The following is a 25,612-nucleotide window of genomic DNA, read 5'->3' as shown; positions in this document are numbered from 1 at the left end:
AGAGTTATATTTATTTCTGAGAAGAATTCGGTGAATTCGAACACTTAAATGGCTAGTGAGAATCTTAAATTGATTTTTTATAAGTAACTAACACTGATAACTTGTCTTCAGCAAGCCGAAAATTCTATTTTTTTTAAAGGTTTTTTTAAATCTTTATTTATGTAACAGCGAAAAGTGTAATTGAAGTAAGTGGTACTGTGAAATATTCAAAAATGGTTTAACGAATGTCAATTTCTGTATCATAAAGAAATCGTAACCCCTGCAGTAACTTACTTTAACAAGGGAAAAATGGTAACAAATTAAAGAGTTATAATGGTTTGGATTACTATTTCAGCCGGCTTATGTCAAGTCCATCGCCAGCTATACAATTATAATATTAATATGAATGGCACTTGACTAAAAGATAATTAATAAATAAAACTCTTAAAGATTTAATATAACATCTGTAGCAAGTAGTACAATAAGAATAATTCCTGATAACACCACTGAAATAATATGAACTTTTCTATACATAAGAAAGTACTATTATAAAATTGCATGAGTTAATCAAGGTTAAATCGAACACATTGAGGTAAAATTGACATTGAGAAAATTTCAACTGGCTGAATTTTTTCTTATGCATTCTGTGGATAAATAAAATGAGGCACTTATATTTGTTGAAAAATTTGGAAGCGATATTTGATATTTTACGGAATCAATGAATTCCTTTACATTTCAAAATATAACCATGTAAGTAAAAGCGCGTACTCAGAATCTAAGAAGAATTCGTCAACTCCATAAAATTCAAGTACGATACGCAAATTTTCCCACAAGAATATGTGTGTTGGTTCTTGATTTCACAGAATATGTAAAAAAAATATTTAGGTCGAAATATGAATGTCTAAAAGGTGTGTGATTTGATCTGGATTGACTCATATTCTTATACAAATTTAGTACAACTTTCAGATATGAAGCTGTCTAATATGCCTTTACCCTCAATATGATATTGGTAGACATCCAATGTGAGTGTTGACCGACAACTTGTGAACATTTGTTATTTTTTTTTTAGATTCATTCAGACACGAAAACTACCCATTAGTCTAATTTTTTCTTAGCTAATTTATAAAACAACACTTTAAACGCAGTAAAAACTTTTTTGTATGCAAAAAATAATAGGTTTGATTCAATATGTGAATAGTTTGATGAGTTTCGTGGGAATCCAGATAAATTGTTGATATAAACGTTGAAAAGAAATAGATAAGATCGATAATATTAACGTGATTCGAATAAATTTTTCAGTTAATTCGACTTATGAGTTGCGCAGAACGAGTATAGCAATAAGAGATCCTGCCTCAATAAAGCTTATCAATTTAAATAGATATAAGAGATAAATAATGTATTAGTAGACTCTTATAATCATGTGACTCGTAAATAATTCTCTTATACACTGTGCCGATGAGCTACAAGATCGCGCAGTGTTGCAAGATGGACCGGCATGGTCTTCTGTTTACCTATATAATTTATGACGAATTTATTATTTATTTTGTTGTTTTCTTCCGTCCTTCAAATAAAGATGAAATTTTTTACGCTTTAAACATGCTCTTTCTTTTTCTTGTTTATAGAAATTTTTGATTCATTAGACATCGACAACCATCTTCTTGTGAATGTCGGTATTACCAACAACCTGAAAAATGTTTAAATTAGCAGAGGCATTCTCTTTCAATAACCGTATGAGTGAGAATGAATGGTATCACTTGAGGCGATAGATTAGAGTTCATTTAGGAAGTCATAGAGGGTGATGATTTCTCCTGATGTAACTTGGTGAGCGATATTTGCATTATAAATCATTACAAGATAGTAGTTAAGTATTTGAAAAAAAAAACAAAAAAGTAAAAATAGGTTGCGTACAAAAAACCAGATCAGGGTTCTGTGTGCTATATATTAAGTTGATATGATTCCCAGTGTTTTTACTAATTAGATAAGAAAACACAGTTTTCTTATTACTAAGTGTTCATCATCACTTGATCTATTGATGCGAAGATTGAATAAATTTTTGGTATTTGTACAATATGGAAAACAAAAATATCATTCATACCGAACAAAACTCCTCGAAGCTGATTTTTCCATCTTCATCTTTGTCGGCGAACAAAATTGTCTTATCTACAATTTGCTGGAGTTGTGTATCCTTCAAATTATTGCCAACCATCATTTTTAAGACTTGGAACAACTCACCGTTGCTTATGTACCCGTCATTGTCCATGTCATAGATTCGAAATGCGAATCTTAATTTACTTTCTTTATCACCCTAAAATAAAAAAGATACGCTTTGTGTGTAAACACTGTGTTGACTAATATCCATATAGGAAATAAATAAATGCTTACACTTTACATATATTTGATTGGACATATAGTAAGAAAGTCGATCGACTGATCCTATCTGTATAATGATTGGCGAATAAAATTGTCGGTTATAATAATACACTTTACATACCTTGACGCTAAATTGCGAGACACCTTGTATGAATTCTTTGAAATCTACTTCGCCATTACCATCAGCATCGAAAATTTCGATTACACGTTGGACCAAAGGATTTTGTTGTAGTTCCGGTAGCGTCATAAATTCATCTATGCTCAAAGCACCGCTATTGTCAAGATCCAATTTCCGAAAACGTTTACCAAGCCTCCTTAGTTCATCGGCGTCGACTGTTATTCACATTTAACAAATAAATATGGTTAGAAAAAATTTCAATCAACAAAAATGGAAAATAATTGTAACCAAGCCATTAAAATATTAAAAATATTTTTTACCCGTCGTTTTATTACTCAATAATTAAAGCAAAATATATGAAAACATAATTTATTGCTGGTTTTGTTTAGTGAGTATTATTTTGGCTGAATAAAAATTCTTTGTACATACTTTGTAAGATGTGTCAATAAGACGGGTTGCAAGATTACTAGCTCATAGTGAAAGTTGAGGAACGAAAAACCCTACTCAGTTATTAAACATAACAGTTATTTATCGTGTCGTATTATTTTAGAATATGTAACTGGTTATAATATTTGGAAAAGTAAACCGGTAGTGATATTAGTGAAGGACACAAGGGTTTGGAACGAGGTAAAGTGACAGATATACTGTTGACATGTTTGCTGAATAAACCGTGAGTTGGTATATGATAGAGATTTATTTAATCAAGTCACGAATAGAATTCAAATATATACGTACAGTTCGAGCATAACTCCATTGGCAGCGAACTTTCATTACCCTGAAAAAATGCATATTAAATCTTAATAACGTATTCCTTGCAACAAGCTGAAAATAGCAAAAGCAGACGGCCACAGTAAGAATCCGTATTGATATTCATACGGATGAAAAAATACGAGGAAATTTAACACATTTGAATAATTATTCGATACGAAAACATTGAGGGATTACTATTTGTTTATATTTACCATGTTTAATTAGCTATTCCCGTCTTTATATGGCAAGAAAATTACTGGAAATGTCAAACGCAAATCTCGATGATCACTACGGCATTGATCATTTAAGTTGCATGATAAGATGTGCTTTCCATGGCCAGAGTGCCGAGTTTTAGTTCAACACATTGCCGTCAAGATAGCGCCTTACTCGCGAGAGAATGACGTCACGTAGGATTCTTATGTCACGGGCCGTAATATTACTAGAGATTAACCGTAAGCTCAGTCATTGAATGGATATGCTTTCTTACAGGTGCAATTATGAGTACAGCAATTGAAATAGAAAATCCTTTTCAAATATTTTAAGCATAAGACGCAAAATTATTTGTACAGGAACGTAACAGATTATGAATTTATGTTTGTGGCTTTATTTTTGTAACATATATAAGAAGTTTGAGATTTAACAATGAAAAATTTAGTATAAATTCCAAAAAGTTGTAATTAGGTGGCCTCATTTATTAAGTAGTAGATCTGTTTCAAAGTAATATTCGGAAATCGGATTTTCGATACGTAATTTGTAATCTCTTCAAGCTGACTATAGTAGATTTATATTACAGTAACAATGTCAACCCTAAAGTAATTAATTAATAAATATGACACGATATTTCTTTATATTTGTATTTTACAAGACTTGTCAAGAGGTAACACTCTCTAAACCAGCAAGTCAATTATTTACAGAGATATAACCGTGGTTTTGTGACGTGAATGTGCCTGCGATAATAAAAAGAATGTAGTACGAGCAATTATATTTTAAATTATGGAAACAAGGTTTCATGAATAAAATGAAAATGAGATATCATGTAACATATTCATACAGAATGAAATTTGTTAAATTCGCAACAAATTCTGGCTTTGATATAAAATAATTACAGGATATGAGGTTGCTCTGGATTCGAATAAAAATGACCAGTGGCAGACCGTTAACAAGTAACAGAGGACGAAATCTCGCAAAATGTACCATAGAATTGTACCCTACGGTATTCATTTTTTTGTTTCGTTTTTCGATAAAGTTGATCCAGCGCAATATGAACTATGAAATCATTGTCTACTTTATAACGAAATTTCCAAGGAATCCTGACGAATTTTCTTAAACAGAATCTAAACTACAAAAATTGTTCCGCACTATTGGCACTCAAATCCAAGAGTCGCCATGCTGCTCTTGGATTCAATTCAGAAGGATCTCGACATAAGACCCAAACGTAATTCACACGCATCACTTTTTCTGGATCACCTTCAATTACTTCGTTTTTCGCGTTCCTTACACACATAATTTGTTGCGATTGGAAAGTTATTATTAGTACGGGACCTTGTTCCATAACTTTTCCCATTGCAAGATCTACGTTGTCGATATCTGCAATTACGTAAAATTGTATAATATAAAATCATATCTGTGTATTTCAATAAATATGTGTGTATGTCACCTACCCAAAATTTTACTGTCTAAATAGTATCCTAATTTTTTTGCCTGTGTTAAGGGCTGTGATATAAGGTTGTATGGTGCCTCGTGGCACCAGTCCTTTAATATATCCAAATCGCCTCTCACCATTGCTTCAAGAATGTTCGGAATTATATCTGTTTCACAATCTCTCAGAAATTTGACCTAATTAAACCACAGTCAATATCAGTTACCGTAAGTGTTATTGTTATCGAATAGATATACAGACTAATGCTAATTAGAAACCTCCTTAATGATTTTCTAGGAATACAAAGGTTAATTGAGTTCGTTTTAATGTCACAAAATTAAGACGATTTCAAGTTAAGAATGAGTGGAAAAAGCTACAAGAATATTATACGATACATGTTAGATTCTAGATTGCAAGTAAATAAATACGTTCCACATACTAAAACAATATAACCATGGCCTGAAATTGAATAAATGATAAAAATAAAAAGGCTCATACCTTGTCAAAACTTGGATCTAATTTACAAATTGCAGTTAGTGTTTCTGAAAGTTCCGTTTTTTGAAATAGACCTCCCATTACGTCTGTCACTTTGTCTGTGAGTAGCCTAGAAGCTCGTATCATAGGGTTATCAGATTCTTCATATTTCATTTTCCAATCCCAGACTTTATTAACATATGGATTGTTGTCCTGAAAAAGTGGGAGAAACAAAACTGATTGAACCAATCTTTGTTCAAAAGTTGTAAGGATGCAGTACCATCAGAGATTTCTCAGGACAATTGTACTTCAGATAATATACCTAAATAGTTTCATGACTTGATTTCATTCATTCATTTATTAATCTACACTAGACAGTTATGAAGATAAATTAGGCTTTGATGAAGTCCTACATGGCTTATAAACGAATCGTAGATTCCAACAATAAGTAAACTTAGTACGAAACTGTACTACTGTTATTCTAGTAACAAATGCCTAAACTGTACCTTAAAATTTTGCCAAGATTGATAAAATTTGGAATCTTTGTGAAGTTCGACACCAGTAGCTTCCTCATTTGCTTCCACTGGCTTTTCGTCCACTATGTCAGGTACTTCTTTACGTTTTCGTAATTTCTTTGGAGGAACATAAACACGACCTGTTGAAGATGTGAAAACAAACTTATGTAAATAAGACATTAAAAATTATGTGAATAAACTTTATGTATTTGAAAACCTTGCATTCCTTGCTGGTCAAACTCTTTCCGGACAGCCTCAGCAGTTTGTGATATCGTTTGAAAAGCTCCAGTCTTTCCTATAGCTTGACTTTTTTCAGAAATAGTTTCGGCTGCATCTTTGGCTGATTTGGTTATTTCTTCACCAAGTTGACCGGCCTTTTTACCTATTTCCGATTTACTGGCCTCTTCCAAGACACCTTGAACCTGGAAAAACAAATCACTGAACAAATTATTTCAACTCGGGAAGTACAAAATTTAATGACGCATAATACATTTTTAAGGGAAGATTTTGTCGAGTTTGCCAATTTTTTTGTTCAGTTTCATTTTCTACACCTAAGAAAATACCATCAAACATTTTTTCCACATATGGTTGGATCGTGGTGGTGCATGGTCCTACAAAAGATACTAAATTATTGTGATAAAAGTGTATGCACAAGGAATGTTTGGGAAAACTTCTTCTAATAGGTGCTTTCATTTTGATACCATAATCAAAAAATTAGTAATTTAAGGATTTCTTGATTAGAATAAATTAAATTGGCACAAAACCTTTGCATGGGTTAAAATAAAAACAAAGTTAACAACTTCATAGAAGTCTCCCCTAAAACAAGCGGAAACTGTGAAATACAAACACAATAATCTTCAGAAATACCCACATGTGATTTATAATACTAGGAAAAATGAAAATTCTACCAAACGAACTGAATCTCGTTCAAGTTATCACCTTTTCTTTGAGATGATCCAACTTTTCCTTGATTACTTCCGAACTTTTATTAGCTTCAGATTCAACGCTCTGAAATTTTTGTCTAGCAGATTTTAAGGCATCCGATTGTTCAAGTTTCTCAGCTTCCTCACGAAATTTTTTCAACGATTCTTTCATCTCCTTATTTTTTTGCATTTCTTGTTTAATGTTCTCAACAAATTGTGAAAAGAAATTTGGTCGGCGTGCTGGATTTGAATATAATCGCATCTGAAATCAATACTATTAATACTCACTTCGAAATAAGCTGTAAAATTTAACAACTATTATATTTTGTTCAAGCTAAATTGATGAATACGACGATACTGAAACTAATGGTCAAAGTTGGAGACTATATGTGCTAACATTGATCAAAATGAGGCTTTAAAAGCAAAGAATAACGGCTATCCCTAATCATGTAAAAAACTGATACTTCTATAAAATTATAGATACTAAACTTTGCTGCATTATTCCATCTAAAAGAAGTTTGGCTTATTCAATACCACGCACCAATTGTATAAGAACATATGGTGAAACTAATCAATAGTCTATCAGTTCTGCTTTGTTACATGATTTAACTTACATGTATACTTGTTGAACTGCTTTCCTCGATTTGGAGCAGCATTTGATTGACGCTCCATATCTGAGATACGTCTCTATAGCCATTTGAGTATCTGTAAGGGAATCGTGCGGCACGAACGATTCCATTAAAATTTGATTTACCAGCAATACAGTTCTGGAATCATTAAGTTGACGTAAAAAACGGGTTGCCAAATTGTTAACATGTATAATGAGAAAGATACCTGCAAAACGTGTTTATTGTCAAACTTCAGCAGTGGAATTAAATGCCCGTAATTTGATAACGGATGAATTAGAGAAATTTGGGTGCAAGGTGGACGATAATATTTTCTGTGAGACTATCCGGATGGCGTGGTCAATTCCAATATCGACAAATATGACCTACGGTTAAACTTTTAGAAATCACAAAAGTTTGTCTGACGAAATCTAACCTCACTGTTTACGTAAAAGTTGCCGGTTGAGTTACAGATTTTAATGTAATTAGCAAATGATGGCGTGACAATAATACGTATGAACAGTTTTTTGGTTTTTCACAATTGAAAAGTACCTTGCAGTTCATGAATATGTGATATTTACCATTTTACAAGCGTTTTATCGAGACCATTGAACGAAAACGTCGAATGTCGAGGAAGCAGCCATCTGCCGGCAATTCCAACCAGCAGAGTAAAGAAAAAATCCGATAAAAGATTTCAGGCGAAAGATGGATAGGTTAGTTTTCGTAGTGATAAATGATTGAATATTTAAAAAAATGCGGTTATAAAATATTACATTTTCTTCTTAATATATCTGTGTCATATATAACAAAGTAAGTGTGTATAATATATGGTTTTAAGTAAAATTACGAAATAACGCAACAACGTTATCAATAGGTAAGTAAAATACGTATGCATGAGTAAAGTTCAGACAGATTATACAACAATTGACTTGGTAATAGTAGATACAGACAGACATATATGGGAATTACGCACGGAGTGATTATCGAGTATAAAGTAAAAAGCGATAAATCTCTACAAGTTTGTTAGCAATTTGCGAATCATTTTAACGAAATTCCATTTTCAAGAGTATAAAATAAAAAACCACCATACATAACTACTCTGCGGGCCATTTTAATTGAATAACTTTTCAGGGAATGACAACTCTGATTTTGGGAGTTGGGTTTGGCACATTTATTATACTTACCCTGTGGTTAACGGCAGGCTTGATTTGTCTGATATCCTTGCGGACCCAAAAAAAATTTGGCCTGACAGCAGTAAGTGTTACGGGAATAGTTACGATTGCACTGATCAGTATTCCAAGAGCTTCAGAGACCTCCGATGTCAGTAGCGAGACCATAGCAAAGGTAATTCTCTTTCATTCTTTACAATCGATGTCTTATGTCAGGTTTCCATACCCATTGGATACTTTTCTCTGCACATGTTCCATTTCTTTCGTGCTGAGAAATAAAAACACATTGTATCAAATTAAACGAACATAACAAAATTTTTTTCAATTTACAGTCGTATGATCAGTTATTCATTTGGCGCACGTTACTTCTAGTTCTACTGGCTGGTTCATCTTTGGTGGTATTCTTCGCTTACGTCAAATTTGAGGTGATCACACCGGTAAAAGCTGTGCGAATAAAGAACTGGGTTATCTGAGAAAATACAATTCTTCTGACTAAGAAAGCTGCGAGTTGAATATTTTTAACTTGCAATGATTGTTGATTCAGTTCTTTAGGATTCATATCCTTACATATAAAATTCTTACGTGCTTTGTTATTATTGAGACAATATATATTACCTATTCGAAATATAACTAATCTCAACACTAGTTACATAATTAAATATATCTGTATAAATAGTTAAATTGAAATATTATTTCAAAGAATTTGTCACGTAGGTTATATAAATGCAGATACTATAAAGTAATATATACGCACAGTTATACTATTGTATTTAATTAGATATAAAGCAGTGACAATGTTGCGTGGTTTGAAGCACACTTTGCAGCTATCGACGCGTGGGATCTCCTTATTGAGCCGTAGCAATAAGAAATTTGAGATTAAGGACAATAGAGAGTTCATAGAAAAGGTAATGAACAGTACGGTCCCTGTGATAGTTAATTTCCATGCTGAGTGGTGCGACCCGTGTAAAATTTTAACTCCAAAATTAGAACAGCTGGTAGGACCAATGGAAGATTTGAATCTAGCTGTGGTAGACGTAGAGTCAAACCCTGAGCTAGTTCATACTTTTGAAGTAAAAGCTGTACCTGCGGTAATTGCTGTTTCAAATGGCTTAGTTGTGCACAAATTTATCGGCCTAATGGAGGCAGATTCTATAGAAAATTTAATTCAGAAACTAAAGACTGGTGCTGAGATTGACCCACCTAATAAGAGTAATTAATGGCTAATTATTTTTTTTATTACCTTTATCTAGAACTTCGTAAATATATTATTTTTATGGTGCAATAAACTTGACCCAATGTATGCACGTATTTACATGCGTCCATTGTACAGCAGTTTTTTTTTTTTTTTTTTTGGGAAGTTTTTAGTATATACCATCTGCGAGGATTACATTCCACCGCAAATTATGCATGCTGAAAAAGTTTAGGAATTGATCATTCATCTAAAAATAGACTTTCAAATCTTGAGTGCTACAATAATAACTTGTACTTTGTATTTGTACTCTGCTTTTTATAGATTAGGATTATGGATGTACTTAATACAAACTCTTCTTTCTAATAAATTTCCAATTAGCATGCAATTTTTTGAAATAAATTCAATACTATGTGCTGTTGGTTTGTAAAACTAGTTCAATTAAACTGAAAATAACATGATTCAAGTAGTCATTACATCTTATAAGTTGAATAAACTTTCTAAAAGCTTCATGTACACAAGAAAATCTGCACGACTGATGTACTGACAATTTCACATTTGGATTTGCCTATTTAGAATGTAATCACTTGCACATAAATCTTATACATATATATGTATGTATGTTCCTATTTTCAGAACATAACTTCAAATAAATTTTTGTAAAAACTGAATGATTAATAAATATAAATGTGTGTTGAATATCAAATATGTTCTCGTTCTGTCTAAAAACTTACTTAATTTACCTTTCTCGTTCCCTTGGGAATGACATTTTTCGATCAAGCATTATTAAAATATACTACTAGTGTGGATTAGATGAGAATAATACAATACATCGACTTCATATCAGCGTAAACAATTTATTAACAATTTGGAGAAGGTTCTACTGAAACACAAAGTATTTGCATTATATTATACATCACATCTCTTTTGAATATTTTGTAAACTTTTAATAAAAATATGTCCACAAAAAGAGACAATCACACAATTTTAGCTATTTACATTAATTATCTTTCGATTCTTATTTATCGCTTAAACAAAAAGGTAACAAAATGTAGAAAAACTTGACAGATTTGATACAGAATTTTGAAATGGATTTAATCGCTTGTTGTACAGAATAAAACCAATAGTCTGTTACCCGCGATTAGTCTGACACATAGGATTGAAAAGTATAAGTCATCATTGCTCTTACATAAAAATAAATTCAAAATAATAATAGTAATAATAATTTAATAAAAATTTAAAATTAAACCTAATATTGTATCTAGCTTTTATTCCGACTACAAGCAATAACCATTTCTCTTATATATGAGAAAGTTAATTAGAATAACTAACTATATTATAAATATGGTACAATAATTTGGTATACGTTTTACACTTTTATGATTTATATGAGCAGTGTTCATATAGAAAAACGCTGAAATGAAAGGTTCAAATACCAAATCAAACAACAAAACTAGATCATGTAACAAATTTTCTTATTTTATACTATATCAATTTACTTCAGTTTATTCACAGATCACAAGCTCTAATTTCAAGGTAGTAATTATTTGAAAATGAAATATATCAGTTATTGCCTAGTGATAGACTTTATATACTAACGTTATTTCTGCAACTTTCAAAGATGTATAAAAATCGAAAGAAAAAATACGTAACGGTATATCAAAGTGAGACATTGTAGTGTTGCTAGTCTGGCGAAGACAATTGTAAAAAAATATCAATGCTTTGATAAAAGTGCGAAAAGAATTAGTATTTTTCAAACTATTTAGTTTCTGTAAAAGATTAATAATTGAATAAAATATTTCATTTTTGAGTTTCAAATTACATCTACGATATTGAATGAGATCTGAATTTAAGAAGCATCATTCATACCGTACAATGTAAAATATTAATTTACAAAAATTTGCCATTCATTTTATTCTTTATTTGAAAATGTTCGCATAAACAGTTGCATTTCAAGTGCAAAGTTTCTAATTACTCGATTATTTGGAATTCCATGTATTTCAAGTTTTATTTTTTGACAAATCAAAGCAAATGATGGTTGGTCATTATAAAATTATAAAATAACAGTTAACATCATTCACAATAATTAAACAAAAGTCAAAATTCGACGATTATAAATCATTGATAACTTAAGAACTTCATATTGAACTTGAAGTAAATATTGCAAAGAAGTACTTACGCATGGATACTTAAGAAGTTATTCATGAAAGTATTCAGTTGATAGTGCAATGTAATGAATAGAAAGTCTGCGAAGCGAAAAACGTAAGACTGTTTTACAAAAACTTCATTGAACATAAATTATACTATTACAGTTTCACAGGAAACTCGCACTCATCGTCGATGCAATGACAACAGTAATTAAAGAAATATGAAATAATATAATTTTGATTGCAGAATTAGAGCTGACACGGAGTTTTTGAATGACTAAATAATATTAAACAAGAAATATATCAACTCTATTTAATCTCTCAAACTTGATCTAGTTCAATAAATCTTACTCTAAGTAACATAGCTAAACATTTGCACACAAGTCTTGCAAAACTTATTAGGCAATGGCAATGAATGTGACAAGTTTATAGATTATTGTTATAGGAAACTCCACAATAACTCCTTGTAGGTTATCAAGTGTTACCGAAATCCTTAAAAATTCTAGTTACATTTCGGCACCCAAGTCTTGTACACCCTGTTCTGCCACAGGGACATATTTCTCATCAATTTTGACAAGTAATATAACTTTATCAACATGTGATCGTCTATTGGGGTCACGGTGATTTGGTGACCAACGATGTACTATACAACCTTCCATACCCTTTTCAGGTACCCAATGCTGCCATCCGGAACGACCGCCTTGCTGTCTCATTCGTTCATCTGGCCACGTAACATCAATCCTTCTTCCCAAATTTATTGCATCGTACACTTGGTTTGGATCCACGATCTATATACATTTCAGTATTGTAGTTGTTATCGATCCATACACGATATCCAAAAAGAAGTTTTTGCAACATTTTAGGATGTTAAAAAGACTGGATAAGCACACATAAAAATGTTGTATATCGTTCGTCTACCTGTCTATTTCTTAATTCACAAAATACAACAATTTTTTTGAACTTTGCAACAGTCATACCTCAATTTGTAAATTTTATAATACAATTTAAGATAAATTAAATCAGAGATTACGGGAATTCAACAATACTGATTTCTAGGACGTTAAATGAAATATTTAGAATTAGACACGTGCAAACAATTATTTGAGTGTATATGAATTTTTAGCTATTTCTTATGAATTCTATTCTAAGTTTAGGTGTTTCCTTTTAATCTGCATTATGGACGATCATTAATTTTGCGTAATGTAACTAATTTAATAATACATACTCGAACCCTTTGGAAGACTTCGTCTTTTTCTTGTTTATTTGTGAAACTAGTTTCACTTTTAGATTCAGCTTTTATATCTCCGCTGCTTAGCAATCCGGCCAAACTAGCCAATGTTGCACTTGTAGGCTTTCCAACTGATGCCAAAGAACCACGGTTGCCTCCGAGAGAGCCTGTATTTGCTCGACCAAGTGAACCTCGGCCTGCAGAGCCTCCAATTTGACAACTTGAATCCATGGATTGTGAACCAGATGTATTGTGACCAGATTGATTGTAACCTAATAATCATACCGCAAATAAAATTAATTGATCGATTAAATTGTTAATGAACTGTGAATCCGGCTTCTTATATTGTAAGGACGTTATGGACGCAGGGAATACTTACCGAAATGTATGTTATATGTGGTCATAGCGTGAACCCCTTCAGTACCAAATCCACCGTCATCCTGAGAACCAGTACCGCCAGACGAACAACCCTGCCCGCATCGCCGTCTCGCCCTAGAGCAATGTAGAGTTAATAATTAAGATTGTTTGTTGTATTATAAATTTGATATGCATACCTTCGCCACAATTTGAGTACGTTATTCTTAATCGAGCCTAAACTCAACGGCCCTCCTATTATCGAACACAGTTGTTCGTTTGTTTCAGCATAACTAGTCATCAGTGGTGACACATAAATTGGATAACCTATTGGCTGATCGCAAGAACTGTTGATTATGTTACGTAAAGCTTGCTTGGCATTTTGTATCGAACCACGTTCAGGATTTCGATTGCGCAAGTATACAAGTTCTTGCTGTTGACCAGCCCAGAGTCCTCGGACACATTCTCGATTCATTTTGATTACTCGAAAACTGAGATAACGTTTATTCAGCATTATAACTTTATATTCATCTATTCCGTCATCTAGTACATGCCTGTAAATATTGTTTTAAGTTCATTAAAACTATCATCGATCATGAATTACACCTAAACAATTGCTATATACCTAAGAGCAAGAAGACTTGGTGCTCCACCAAGCACTGCATTTCTCCATAATGGATCTGCTTCATGGCTAATTACAAGTCCTCGATCATGACCCTCGATTGCTTCATACAAAGCTGCTGTCTCCTCGTACTCTTCGGAGCTCATGAAGTGATCTTGATGTAACTTTAGAGCCATTCTAACTCCCTTCGCTACTACTCCACGTAATAGCTCTACGTCTCTAAGGACCCATTCATCACGGGCTGACGTTATACGAAAATCTCCTACAACACAAGTGATTATCAGGCATATATTTCTACGTGAACCATTGGAAGTATAATATTTGCAGATAAATGCGATAATAATTCAAGTGTGATTTATTGAAAATTGACATTTTCGGAGAGAAAAAACAGCCTGCTTTTACATTCAGGGACAAGAGTTTTATTTCGTATTATATTAATCTATGTGACGTTGTCATTCTAATTTAATTATTTTATTCCTATCGTTACTTTTAATTCTACTATTTTAACCAGAACTCAATGTTTACCTTTGAATAGAGCGTGTAATCCATACAGGAAAAATTCCACACTAGACACGGTGTTGTGGGATGCTGCACCTAATGCACGACGCCCTAAGAGGCTTAATGCAAAACACAGCGATACTAGGCATGAATCTCTCGATCTTTCCAATAACTAGAAAATGGTAAAACATAGATATGAGTTACACTAAATTTTCACCGATTTTTGACATTGAGTACTATTATGCTTGACATAGGATGTAAAATGCGAGTTACAGCCATACCTTGTCACGCTTTGCAGTACAGTATTGTATCCAATCCAAAAAAATATTGCAAAAACTACTTCTTGTGATGCCGCTTGCACGAAAGTCGAAATCTTCATCAATATTCATGTTGAAAACAGGATCGAGGTCTACAAAGTTCTTTTCCAATGTCGGTTTCAACGCCTCAATGATATCGGGATTTTCAAGCCATTGCATTAGCTTACTAGATTTAATTGCATAGAAAATAATACTCTTGACGTAATACGTGACGAGAACTTTCCGGAAGTCAAAGACTTGTAGCATAGAGACTGCAGAATTATCAGAGATTGAGTAACCCTCCAGGACATACTTGCTGCTAGCTACTTCCCAAGCAAGCCAGCGCTGACTAAACGCAGCGTTTACACTCAACACATTGGAAAAATGGCCCATCTCACAACAGCAACAGTTGTTATTGGCTTCAATGCCCTCTGATATAGCCTCAACCTATCAAATCAATATGCGTAAATACTATAGTGAAATGAACCTGGTCGGTTGAAGGTGGTATATTTTATAATGCAAATATAAGGGAAAAAAAACTAAGGTTTACCTCTCTCTGTTGACAATAGGTTCCTCGAAACTCAAGCCCTCTCAATTGAAATGTGACTAAGCCATTTCCTAATTGCACTATGTGAACTAAACAGTTCAGGTAGTCAGATGCAAGTAAAAAACAGTCGCCTTGAGTAACTCCACCCCAACGTCCAAGTGCCAAATCTCCATATAGACTATGCTGGAGCGATCTTGTAAGTTGTTCATAGAATATGGAATTCAAGTTATTGTCATCGGCACCCAAATTGCGTTCCAAGTGGGACGACATTCTAGTGTTTGAATGATCAACTCTACGCGTTTTGTAGTCTCGTTCCCAGAATTTCACCGGCCGTACATACGAGGAAATGAATATAGCACTACCCAGTAGAGGGTTCAGTGGAGTACTTAAAATGGCAGATATTCCAGCTTGTAAAAATAACATTGCAGAATGTGGGACAGAGAAAGGCTGTGCAAATGCATGAAATGCGCTGCCCCACGTTATCTGCCATGGTGCTATGTAAGTGACAACAAATCGTATTTTTAACAAAAGCTCATAGACTTTGGAGAATACAATTCCCATTACGAAATAGTCAACTAAAAATGTTTCACCAATATCTCGAAAATCAAATTTAAAAAGCAAAACAGTAAAGACGAGGATAAGATAGCGTGTGGAAGGATCAGAGTATGCTGAACGCAGTGCTTTCATTCCACAAATAACGACAATAAGAGAACCTATACCTTCACCAAATTTTTTAACAATATCTGGGGAACATTCTGTCAAAGCACCTAAAAATAGAACTGGATATAAAATATTTCTTTCAACAAAACAAAGACAGACAGCAGCTTTTTCAAACCACATTATTTTAGCAGGTTCTTTCACTTCGAACTGAGTATGTTCGTGACTCCTCAATACAGGCTTTGCTAGGCACAGCCATGGCAACTGTTTCCTGAGTTGTGGCACGATATAGTGGAGTAAAAATCCCAAACAACTTGCGATTCTCCACAGAACCGGATTTAATTCCGGTTGCAATGCAGTGAACACTGTTGAGCAATGAATTGCAAAAGATAGAACTCCTAATACAGTACATACGATTAAATCGTTCTTGAGTCTGATATTTACAGTCGAACGTAGTTTTTCAGGTAGAGGATCGATCAGTTCTGAATCTGAAATTTGTTCGCTAACTTTTATTTTAACGTCTTTTTTTGTCCCCAGAGATCTAATTTTAACGTCTTTGTATTTAGAAGTTAAATCATCTTTGTGAGATGTATTTTCAATAATCTTTGCTTCCCTTTCTTCTAGATATAATTCCGGAGGCCATAAATTTCGCTTAACTATATCCCAAACTACACTAGGATCTGAGGAAGATCTACTCAAGTGATACGAAGCAGCTACAAGTAAACCAATAAATATGGAAAACAAAATGTGCTGAGATGATTTAGACTCAGTTAAAGCACCATAAGCAAAACCATATAGGATAAGAACTGTGAGTATACTGCGGCAAAGGCAATAAACAGAAGAAATAAGGCCAGTTGTTGCATTTCCGCCGAAAATATGGATATCGGCATGCTCGCAAAGATACATTAGGAATGTGTTTATTTGTGGAAAAAGTCCCAATGAAAATACAATGGGAAAGCACAAAAGGAAAATGAGCAAGACGTTTCTAATTTGTACAACAACTGCCCGATCAGAAACGAGTATTCCATAAACTCGAAAATCGGAACTTTGAAAATTCTCAAGCGATTCGTTGAGTATTAGCACTAATCCTGTACAAATGATGAAATATACAGGCCTTGAAAATGCAACAATACGATTAAATCCGTGCGTTGGCGAGGCTGCGTCGGGTTGAACTGATTTTAATAACGAATACTGACAACTGGCGATAACAATACAAAATATAAATGCAAAAATGTCACGATAATATTCGCGTTGCAAAAGTAAAATTCCTAAGCTGGCAACAGCTACTGCTAAAATTGTAGACACCACAGTTTCGAATATTGTTAAATTTCTATCCAACAAAGCTAATAAAGCCAAACGATCAAAATGAACTTTGATATGAGGTAGCTTTCCGATTTTCCACTTATAATAATGTTTTGATTGTTTGGCTTTAGCATCATTGGGTATATCCAAGCCATCTATAAAACGATTCCATGATAAACTCGTATTTGTTTCAGCTTCTTGATGCGGAGGTAATGATAAAACTGGTATGGAAGTTCCATTTTCAGCAGGATATAGATTTAAATTGTTATGCAGATTTAGTCTTCGATTTCGGTCTTCCAATGATACATGCCGGAATGGATCTCTTTCAGAACTATCCAGTACATATTGACTGGATCCTGCTGCACTTGACGAAACTAAATTAGAGGGCACTGCATTTTGTGTCTTTGTTTGGTTTGTCACAGGACTTGATAACACTGGTGGGGTATCAATTATCACTGTGAGCGCGGCTGAATTTAGGGATAAGGTGCTGTAGCTCTTAGCTAATGAATTAGTTAGATCCCAGTTTACATCACAATGTAAGCTTTGATACACTTGTTGACGTAGTAAAGTATTTAATAGCTTGCCATTCCCGCTTGATGCAATTTGAGAAGTATTTGCTATCCCTGTTCCCTTTTCATCAAACGTGTACGTTAACCAGCGGCCATTCTCGTCACGAAAACAATGCACAGCACCTTCAGTGGTATCATTGTGGCTCGTGGCCAAGTGACAATTATTATTTGAAATCACACTAGCCAAGGCAGTTAAGGGCACTGAATTGTCTTCACGTAAGTTACTTCTGGGGCCTCTATGCGCTCTATTTGATCGTTTTAGGCGTTTGTGTCTAGATCGCGAATTTCTGGATTCTGTGTTTCGAGTCAATCTCAAATCTGAGAACGTACCAGATTGCCCAGGTAAGTCTCTACCGGTACTAAGTAGAGCCGCCAGTAATGGTGGGGCTGGAGTAGGTAATAGAGTACTCAGTTCGTTATTCGAGCCACTAGTTTGTTCAAACTTTCTTTCCCTTTCCCTACGAACTTCTAGAGTTCGTTTAGGTTTAATCAAAGTAGGCGCTGTTTCTGGTAAATGTTCGACATTAGATTCCACAGGTATCTTTGCACGACATTGTTTTGGAATGGCTCCTTGATGACGCTTACAGTCAACTTCAACCTGGGATAGTAATTTTTTTTTCACCTCATTTTCTATGCTCAATGTTGTTGTGCTAGACGATCCGGAGTCCAACTCTTTTCCATGAAGATCTGTAATAAGTATTTTGTAGTAGAGAAATCGTAATCATTTCAATTAGATGGTGAAAAAATTTATCATTTCCAATATCCAGTAAATTTATTCTGGATTCTTAAAAATTAAGACTTCAGATTTAAAATTTAAATTCAAATTGGTGCAGCAGTAAGTATACCGAATCATACAACTAAAAGTGGGTACAATTTGCAAGACTTTCCAAATATACAGATACAACAAGGTTTGGCATCATATGCTAATTTGATAGTGATATTTTTTCTACTACATTCTACTGATTAAATCTTTATGCAAAACACTATGTAAAAATTCACCCAAAAGCACTGAACATTACGTGATTGAAATTTATTTGAAAATCTACCATCCAACAAAATTACCAGCATAATTAAAAAAAAAAAGAAATTGTATGGGCAACGTATATTTTGTACTTCAGTCAAGAGTTGAAGTACTACTGTTTAGGTGTGTATTATATTAGATGTGTTCGTTTCACTTCAGATTGTTTGAGCCATACAAATTTTCAGCTATTTTCAGTCATAAACAAGTGTAAAGATTTCAGTTAATCCAAGAAATTTGAATGAAAAGAACACAGCTACTACTACATAAGTAGGTGCATTGGAGCAACTGTATTGTTCAAGGCTTATTTCTAAATAATACTCTAGATACTACTACATATGTAAAGTGGATGAAAATTACTATGTATTACTGCGGGTACGCGAATTAAAAGACTTACAATCGGTGCTAGCCGTCTGTAGGCTCTCTGAAGTGTCCGTATCATCGGATCGAGTAAACATCCAAAACGCTGGCAGCGTATATTAGAAAAAGTGATATAATACTAAAAGTATTATAGAAAGACTTGACGACGTCTGCTAATGATAATGTTTTAATAGTTTCGGATGAGAACATCAAAATTTTTCGATATACATCACAGATTGTTGAAACAAATATGGCAAATCCTCTGTCTAGTTGGATTCACAGTTGTATTCTGAATATTGAAGTTAACGGGATTCCAACTTATAAAGTATAAACCGCACATGCGTTTTGCAACTTTCCAAGTTTAAAAATAAACCTCAAATTCGCATAATTAAAGCAAAACGGTGTTCAATGAACTGCAGTGAGAGACAGATTCTAATTTTGTCGTAGGTTACCTGAGTAGAATTTACCAAAAATACTCACCACTTTGACTCTGTGATGGTTCTACTTCAGAGTCAGTATGTTCGAAAAGCCAATCAAAACCAGAGCTAGCGGAGTACAAGGGGTCCTCAACATTTTTACACTTTCCTTGCTGTTTCTCTTTGTGCCTTTCACCATCAGATAATTCATGACTACTCTGACTGGTATTACTGAATCTTCTCTTATCATTAGTCTTGGTATCATCCAGCAGAGCATCTCGTGAGTTCGCAGAGTCGTTATCAATTGCAATATCGCCATTGAACCTATTTGGAAACATTAATTAAGATTGAAGAATATTATTGAATTTGTTAGATTGAGATTTTTGCTAGTTAGATTTTTCTTGGAAGCTAAATAATATTAAGAGCTTGTAGAAGAAGGCTCTGTGATTTTCATTGTACACCGAAAAGAGGACGTGAAACAAAATACAGATATGAATTCAAATCGTTTGAACCTTGTAAATCGTTCTTCAAATCCACTGGTGCTGAGACTTCTATCCCTATTAACTCCTCCGGCCCCATTTTCATTCATTTGTCGTACAAGTAGAGGACTGTAGGAATCTCGCCGGTTGAAACCTCCAGAACTTTCCATAGGGAATTGTTCATCGCTTTGCTCCGCGATTGGATAGACGATTTCTGAACCATAACTGAGGTATGGTAACAGCTGCAGTTGATTTCTCTTCAATGTATTTTGTGGTACAACCTTCCCAAAATTGCACATGGTTTACGTTTACAAGAATTATAGATGTATATCAAACTTTAAATTGCATATTGATATCATTCGCAATCCATATTCGAATATGTGATTCGACAAAAAAATACCTCTCACAAGGAACCCTGGGTAGGTCGAACCCTCTGATTTTGATCTAGTTCATATATGTTATAGTGCATCGAAAACTAGGAGACACGTATATTTTTTTATCTGCTAATAAATGGTTGAGAGAGGTGAAAATGTATGACAAAGATGGGCACCCGATGAGGTGATTTCTTGATGCACTTGATGGATTTGAATAAAACCAATGCTGAAATGTTTCTATTCATGATTAAAACATTTGAGCGTCAGTTTAGTTCAAATTCATCGAGAACATCAAGAAATCACCTCGTTGGGTGCCCACCTTTGGAGGCCGTTTTCACCTCTCTCAACCATTTATTAGCACATAAAAAGATATACGTGTCTTTTAGTTTTCGATGCACTACAACATATTAGAACTAGAACAATATCAGAGGGGTCTGCCTATCTAGGGTTCCTTGTCAGTGATTGTATAAGATTCAAGATTACTAATTCACCATTTTTTGTTTAAGCGGCATTGATTGAACATTCAAAACTGGTCAGCTCAATTAACGAGTAAGTTAAAGAACAATTATATTGTCAGGATGAATTATGAAATTCGTTTGCTTGTACATGTAATAAGTGCAAAATTCAAACCTTTTTTGTGTTTATAGTTTCAAGGCTCTGTGGGTGAAGTGGAAGGTTGTTGTCGTCATTGGAACTCGCATTTTTACTGGTTGCACCAATAACTTCCAAACTTTGTGGATGTACAAGAGGCTGATGTGGCTTTTTAGGAATAACCTGAGTGCATTGAGAAAAATTTACATACTGGTGTTAGAGTATTTTGGGATATTCCATCATTCAAGAGATGATCAAGTGTACTAAGCAATTTTCAAATATCAATTTTCAATCATGAATGTCACATTGGATTTAAACTTAGACTCATAAGTAAATTTTCAAACATAGGTATATATGAAACTTCAACTCTTGTAGAATAATCGCATATATACCTCCAGCGATTGCGGATGAGATGGAATTTTATTTTTCTCATCGTCTTCTTTTTTAGAAATAATTTCTAAACTTTGAGGATGATCAGCATTTAAGTGTGTTTCCAATGGAATGGAATTGGAATCTAACCGCCGGACGCTCTGATTCGATTTCCAATAGGGAAAGTCATCCCCATGCTGTTCCAATTCAAGAGAACTAGTTTGCTTAATTTGGCTTTCAGAACCAGTTTTACCTAAACCTCCTTGCTTTGAGTGACGACTGCGAGATTCTTTAGAAGAATAGCGTGAAAGCATTCGGGATCCTGTTTGATCTTCTTCTGCGATTACAACACACTTTTGTCGCATCAGCCGACAATCTGTAAGAATAGGTACGACATAAATTACAAGTAATTACCATAACATTTGTTTTTCGATATTTATACAAAAAAGTGAATACATTATTTTCCTCGAGCTTCAACTCGTCACCATGAGCAAATTTTTAATGACTCACTTACCGTTGAACCTTTTTCTAAGCCTATCATGATCTTGAGTAGAAAATAGTTCCGCCTTGTGGACATTGATACTTGTAACAGTAGCCTTACCGAGCTGCTGAGCCTCTTCAGAGCTTTCTGAGCTATTCTTTCTATGTATCTCAACTTTCAGATCTATAGTAGAACTCGGTTTATCTCGATTATATTCAGATGTTATGCTATCAGCATCTGCATTTTGAGCATTTGGCTCAATGTAAGAATTGCGTGACGAGCATTCGACTGGTGGGGTATCAGTTTTACCTATTGAAATAAGTTTTCAGTGCTAATTCAATGATTGCCAAATTAGTAAACCAACCCAAATTCACACAATTGCGGTGCATCTTTACCGTTCAAAACCTGAAGCTCTATGCCCAAATCAACTTGATCCTGAGGTGTTTCACGACGTTTATTTCTTGCCGCTCGTTTCTTTTCACTCTCAGCCTTCACTTGACTCACACTTTGACCTGGCTCTTCTAAGCATTCGGTGGTATCGTAGACACAGTGTAGAGCATGATTTACACATTTTATTGTGCCAAACAATGCCACTATAGATGAAGAATATGCTAGCCACACATATAAAGTTGGTGGAAAGTACTGAAAAATTGACAGACATTTGCATAAACTTTTTGATGCACTGTAATGATGTGAACAATGTAAATAATCGACTGAAATTTAATTTTACTAGCCATGGCAACCGGTTGCGATTGCATGAAAATTATATTGTTAGAAAATAAGATTAAAAATTATTCGTTACTCTAGTGCTGTTGAATAAATAAATTGAGTTGACAAACAAATCCAAAGAAGTTTCATAACATCTTTTTCCCCATTATTGCACAATTATTTTCACCATATAACGTTCAATACGGATAAGTGGTAATTGTACTTAATATTGGATCGATATATCATATATTTCAAAAACTGGACATTGACTCTAAAAAAAAATTATTAAATATCATATGGGTCATGGCATAGTGATTTATATCGAATGGTAAGAGTAACTCAGTCTTTTAAATTGCCAAGAGTTAGAAAGAAAGATAATGAAACTAAAATGCTGCCAGAAAAATGTAAGAACTGAAATTCATTTTGTCACGTTAGTTCATTCTTTAATGCTGAAATTTGCTTGCGTGAAAATAATGATGCCAGTGTAGAAAATTGATCTTTCATTTATTGGTTGTTTAAATTTTCTAATTTCATTGCCATTCTTCAGGGTTATGATAAATATAAAAGGTGGCATAGTAGTAGAAAGCTGTAATAGTTTACAGTGTATCTATTCGCAATATAGAGCAAACTTACATGGAACACTCTAAACATGCCAAATGTTTGTAAGTTAAAAATTTTTCAGAAAAATTTACAATGTCTGGGCAAGTTTTCGATACACGCTAACTTTTATGTGAATAGAATTTTTTGGAAACACAATCTCTGGAGGTAACAGACACCGGCAGCTTACAATTAGTTCGTACCTCTTGTGTATATGATTTTGGCTAGTGATAGAAAACGATAGTTTATAAAAACTCTCGCAAAAATGTAACAAAGGCTAAACTCAATCTATCTTTGGTCACTCGACTTTAGCCTTGAATAACCGTTCAGACATTCCAATTTTTTACCAAAAATTCGAGACAATCAAGCATTTGGCGTGTCTGGAGTGATCTGTGGCGGTTCACTCTGTAATGTGATTAGACATTTGGAAAAGTTTGACCTAACCTAACCTTACTGATTAAACAAGCCTGTTTACTCGAAATATAAACTAGTTACAACATCTCGTCGAATACTATTTGCAATCTTCGAATGTCCACATAAATATTTGGGGAAAACCAGATGACTATAGACTCGAACGATTGAATTCAATGCTGACGCACAATCTGATATTATTGTTTTGATATGGCTTGTAGATCGAAGTTCGGATTCTCCGAGATGTTTTGTTATGATAATTGATTGATAAATAACTGCACCAACTTACTAAATATATGGTAAATGGTAAGCAGAGAAGCAGTAACCAAATATAAAGGTGGAAGGTATTGGAAAATACGTCAAGATGTGGGTCATAGAACCAACCGCCTGTCAGGCTCGCCCAGACTCCCTGTCGAAGGATTTCTAACGTTTGTGAACCCATCCCAGCAATAACAATTCCCTTTCACCATTTTCTCATTTTCTTATAAACTATGTGTCACTTATCATTTTTCACATTCACTAAAATCGGAAGTGTGGTAACGTGGTACACGACATTTTTACTCCCGCTCTTACGTCTACCACAAGTTTATTTTATAGTACAGTCTAATCTTACGTCTAATTGACTCGTCGCCATCTTGGACCATCCATGACTGTCATGAAATACGCTAATTTTGTAAGATGAGCCACTCAAATCCTGAGACAGGTATACCTATGAGTTTGACAAGTAGAGTCTGGCAAACGCATGACCACGAACTCATGGACGAAGCCAAAAGTAGCATTATAGGCGCGGGGTAGTAGCCCGCGGAGAGTAGATGAAGTATTAGATCGGCCATATTGGTAGGAAGTATTTGCGCGCCATATACAAATCACAAACTATCCGTGTTGAACGGCAATTCCGTTCCTGAAGAATAGTGTACTGCCGGGTACTTCTTTACAATGTGTATTACAAAATTTATTCAGCTACTAAGTATAGAAGTGTATAGTGTAACAGATTTTTGTTATAATTTTATGGTATCAATTTTTACCTTATTGCTGTTAGTGAAGTGTACTTAAGTATGACAGCTCGTTATAATAATTGTATAGGTTAGGATTCACGCTATACCTATGTTAATAGCTCGATTCATTTCACGAATTGTAATTCTATTATTTTTCTGACGATTATGTGCGTAGCTGGTCATGTGCTTTGAATTAAAAGTGACGAAATACAGAAGTTTGAAATAGTTTGTATGTGGAGTATATAGACGGCTTCCGCCGATTCAAAAGCTGCTGCATAGCTGGCCCTGATTCCGACTCATTTTTCACTCGTGAAAAGAAGCTTTTCCGTTTACAGCTGCATTTTAACTGGTTTAGATGACGCTTATCACCACTTTCACAAATGATATAATCTCTTATAATATAAGTCAGAATCAGCATTGACCTCAGTCAACAGAATCAGCTAGGACACATTACAAGTCAACGCTTTCGTTGACTGAAGATACATTCTTCAGTCAACGACGGTTTACATACATACCCGCTTCAACCTTCATAATACGTGCCACTTCACTGCATTATGGGATTGCATGTATCAGACTCACGGTATAATTATTCTTACACCGTGATCAGACTCTACCGAGTTTTAGAACACATTTGAGATTTCTGGATGCTTGATGAACGTAAAAGTATAAAACAGACGTTCCTATTCACTACATGATACTTATTTCCAAACTAATCATCTTGAAATCTACAAACTGATTATTTTATTCAGGCGTTCATGATGTCTTGGCAATTAACATCGAATCTGTGAAAATGATTTCAAATTGTTTATTAATGTCACCTGTAGAATATGATCATGTATTATTGTTAAAATAATAATTATAA

At 34.1% G+C, this 25,612-nt stretch overlaps 4 protein-coding genes across 10 annotated transcripts; 1 reads left to right on the top strand and 3 right to left on the bottom strand.

Moving 5' to 3' along the window:
• Positions 1 to 136: 136 nt before the first annotated feature.
• Positions 137 to 3,559, bottom strand: LOC124413018 (calcineurin subunit B type 2). Its single transcript, XM_046893311.1, has 6 exons — positions 3,430 to 3,559; positions 3,203 to 3,242; positions 2,471 to 2,682; positions 2,075 to 2,284; positions 1,567 to 1,663; positions 137 to 1,490 (listed from the first exon to the last, which is right to left on the bottom strand). The coding sequence occupies exons 1-5, from the start codon at positions 3,430 to 3,432 to the stop codon at positions 1,616 to 1,618; spliced, it is 513 nt and encodes a 170-aa protein (XP_046749267.1). The 5' UTR covers positions 3,433 to 3,559; the 3' UTR covers positions 137 to 1,490; positions 1,567 to 1,615.
• Positions 3,560 to 3,805: 246 nt separating this feature from the next.
• On the bottom strand, positions 3,806 to 8,088 carry LOC124412954 (mitochondrial import inner membrane translocase subunit TIM44). 4 transcript variants are annotated; one of them, XM_046893204.1, is made up of 9 exons: positions 7,955 to 8,069; positions 7,603 to 7,759; positions 7,383 to 7,535; positions 6,785 to 7,030; positions 6,063 to 6,267; positions 5,837 to 5,985; positions 5,355 to 5,543; positions 4,879 to 5,053; positions 3,806 to 4,804 (listed from the first exon to the last, which is right to left on the bottom strand). In XM_046893204.1, exons 3-9 carry the CDS (start codon positions 7,422 to 7,424, stop codon positions 4,557 to 4,559), a joined length of 1,254 nt encoding a protein of 417 aa, XP_046749160.1. In that variant the 5' UTR covers positions 7,425 to 7,535; positions 7,603 to 7,759; positions 7,955 to 8,069; the 3' UTR covers positions 3,806 to 4,556. The 4 variants fall into 4 exon arrangements, with proteins under 4 accessions (XP_046749160.1, XP_046749159.1, XP_046749157.1 ...); XM_046893203.1 differs by lacking the exon at positions 7,603 to 7,759 and having other exon boundaries at positions 7,955 to 8,088; XM_046893201.1 differs by lacking the exon at positions 7,603 to 7,759 and having other exon boundaries at positions 7,926 to 8,010.
• Positions 8,089 to 8,107: 19 nt separating this feature from the next.
• Positions 8,108 to 10,179, top strand: LOC124412955 (thioredoxin, mitochondrial). Of its 3 annotated transcripts, none has more exons than XM_046893207.1 (3): positions 8,108 to 8,247; positions 8,505 to 8,717; positions 8,915 to 10,179. In XM_046893207.1, exon 3 carries the CDS (start codon positions 9,337 to 9,339, stop codon positions 9,757 to 9,759), a length of 423 nt encoding a protein of 140 aa, XP_046749163.1. In that variant the 5' UTR covers positions 8,108 to 8,247; positions 8,505 to 8,717; positions 8,915 to 9,336; the 3' UTR covers positions 9,760 to 10,179. The 3 variants fall into 3 exon arrangements, with proteins under 3 accessions (XP_046749163.1, XP_046749162.1, XP_046749164.1); XM_046893206.1 differs by having other exon boundaries at positions 8,875 to 10,179; XM_046893208.1 differs by lacking the exon at positions 8,108 to 8,247 and adding an exon at positions 8,267 to 8,367 and having other exon boundaries at positions 8,875 to 10,179.
• Positions 10,180 to 10,568: 389 nt separating this feature from the next.
• LOC124412950 (pecanex-like protein 1) lies at positions 10,569 to 24,424 on the bottom strand. 2 transcript variants are annotated; one of them, XM_046893188.1, is made up of 16 exons: positions 24,045 to 24,424; positions 22,435 to 22,681; positions 22,073 to 22,348; positions 21,582 to 21,934; positions 21,229 to 21,372; positions 20,258 to 20,505; positions 19,810 to 20,069; positions 19,367 to 19,435; positions 15,427 to 18,638; positions 14,862 to 15,323; positions 14,608 to 14,752; positions 14,086 to 14,344; positions 13,661 to 14,014; positions 13,486 to 13,598; positions 13,104 to 13,378; positions 10,569 to 12,666 (listed from the first exon to the last, which is right to left on the bottom strand). In XM_046893188.1, the coding sequence occupies exons 1-16, from the start codon at positions 24,195 to 24,197 to the stop codon at positions 12,385 to 12,387; spliced, it is 6,852 nt and encodes a 2,283-aa protein (XP_046749144.1). In that variant the 5' UTR covers positions 24,198 to 24,424; the 3' UTR covers positions 10,569 to 12,384. The 2 variants fall into 2 exon arrangements, with proteins under 2 accessions (XP_046749144.1, XP_046749145.1); XM_046893189.1 differs by lacking the exon at positions 19,367 to 19,435 and having other exon boundaries at positions 24,045 to 24,423.
• Positions 24,425 to 25,612: the final 1,188 nt, after the last annotated feature.

The sequence above is a fragment of the Diprion similis genome, chromosome 12, assembly GCF_021155765.1.
Source record: "Diprion similis isolate iyDipSimi1 chromosome 12, iyDipSimi1.1, whole genome shotgun sequence".
NCBI classification, from domain to species: domain Eukaryota; kingdom Metazoa; phylum Arthropoda; class Insecta; order Hymenoptera; family Diprionidae; genus Diprion; species Diprion similis.
This window is presented reverse-complemented; position numbering and strand designations above follow the sequence as displayed.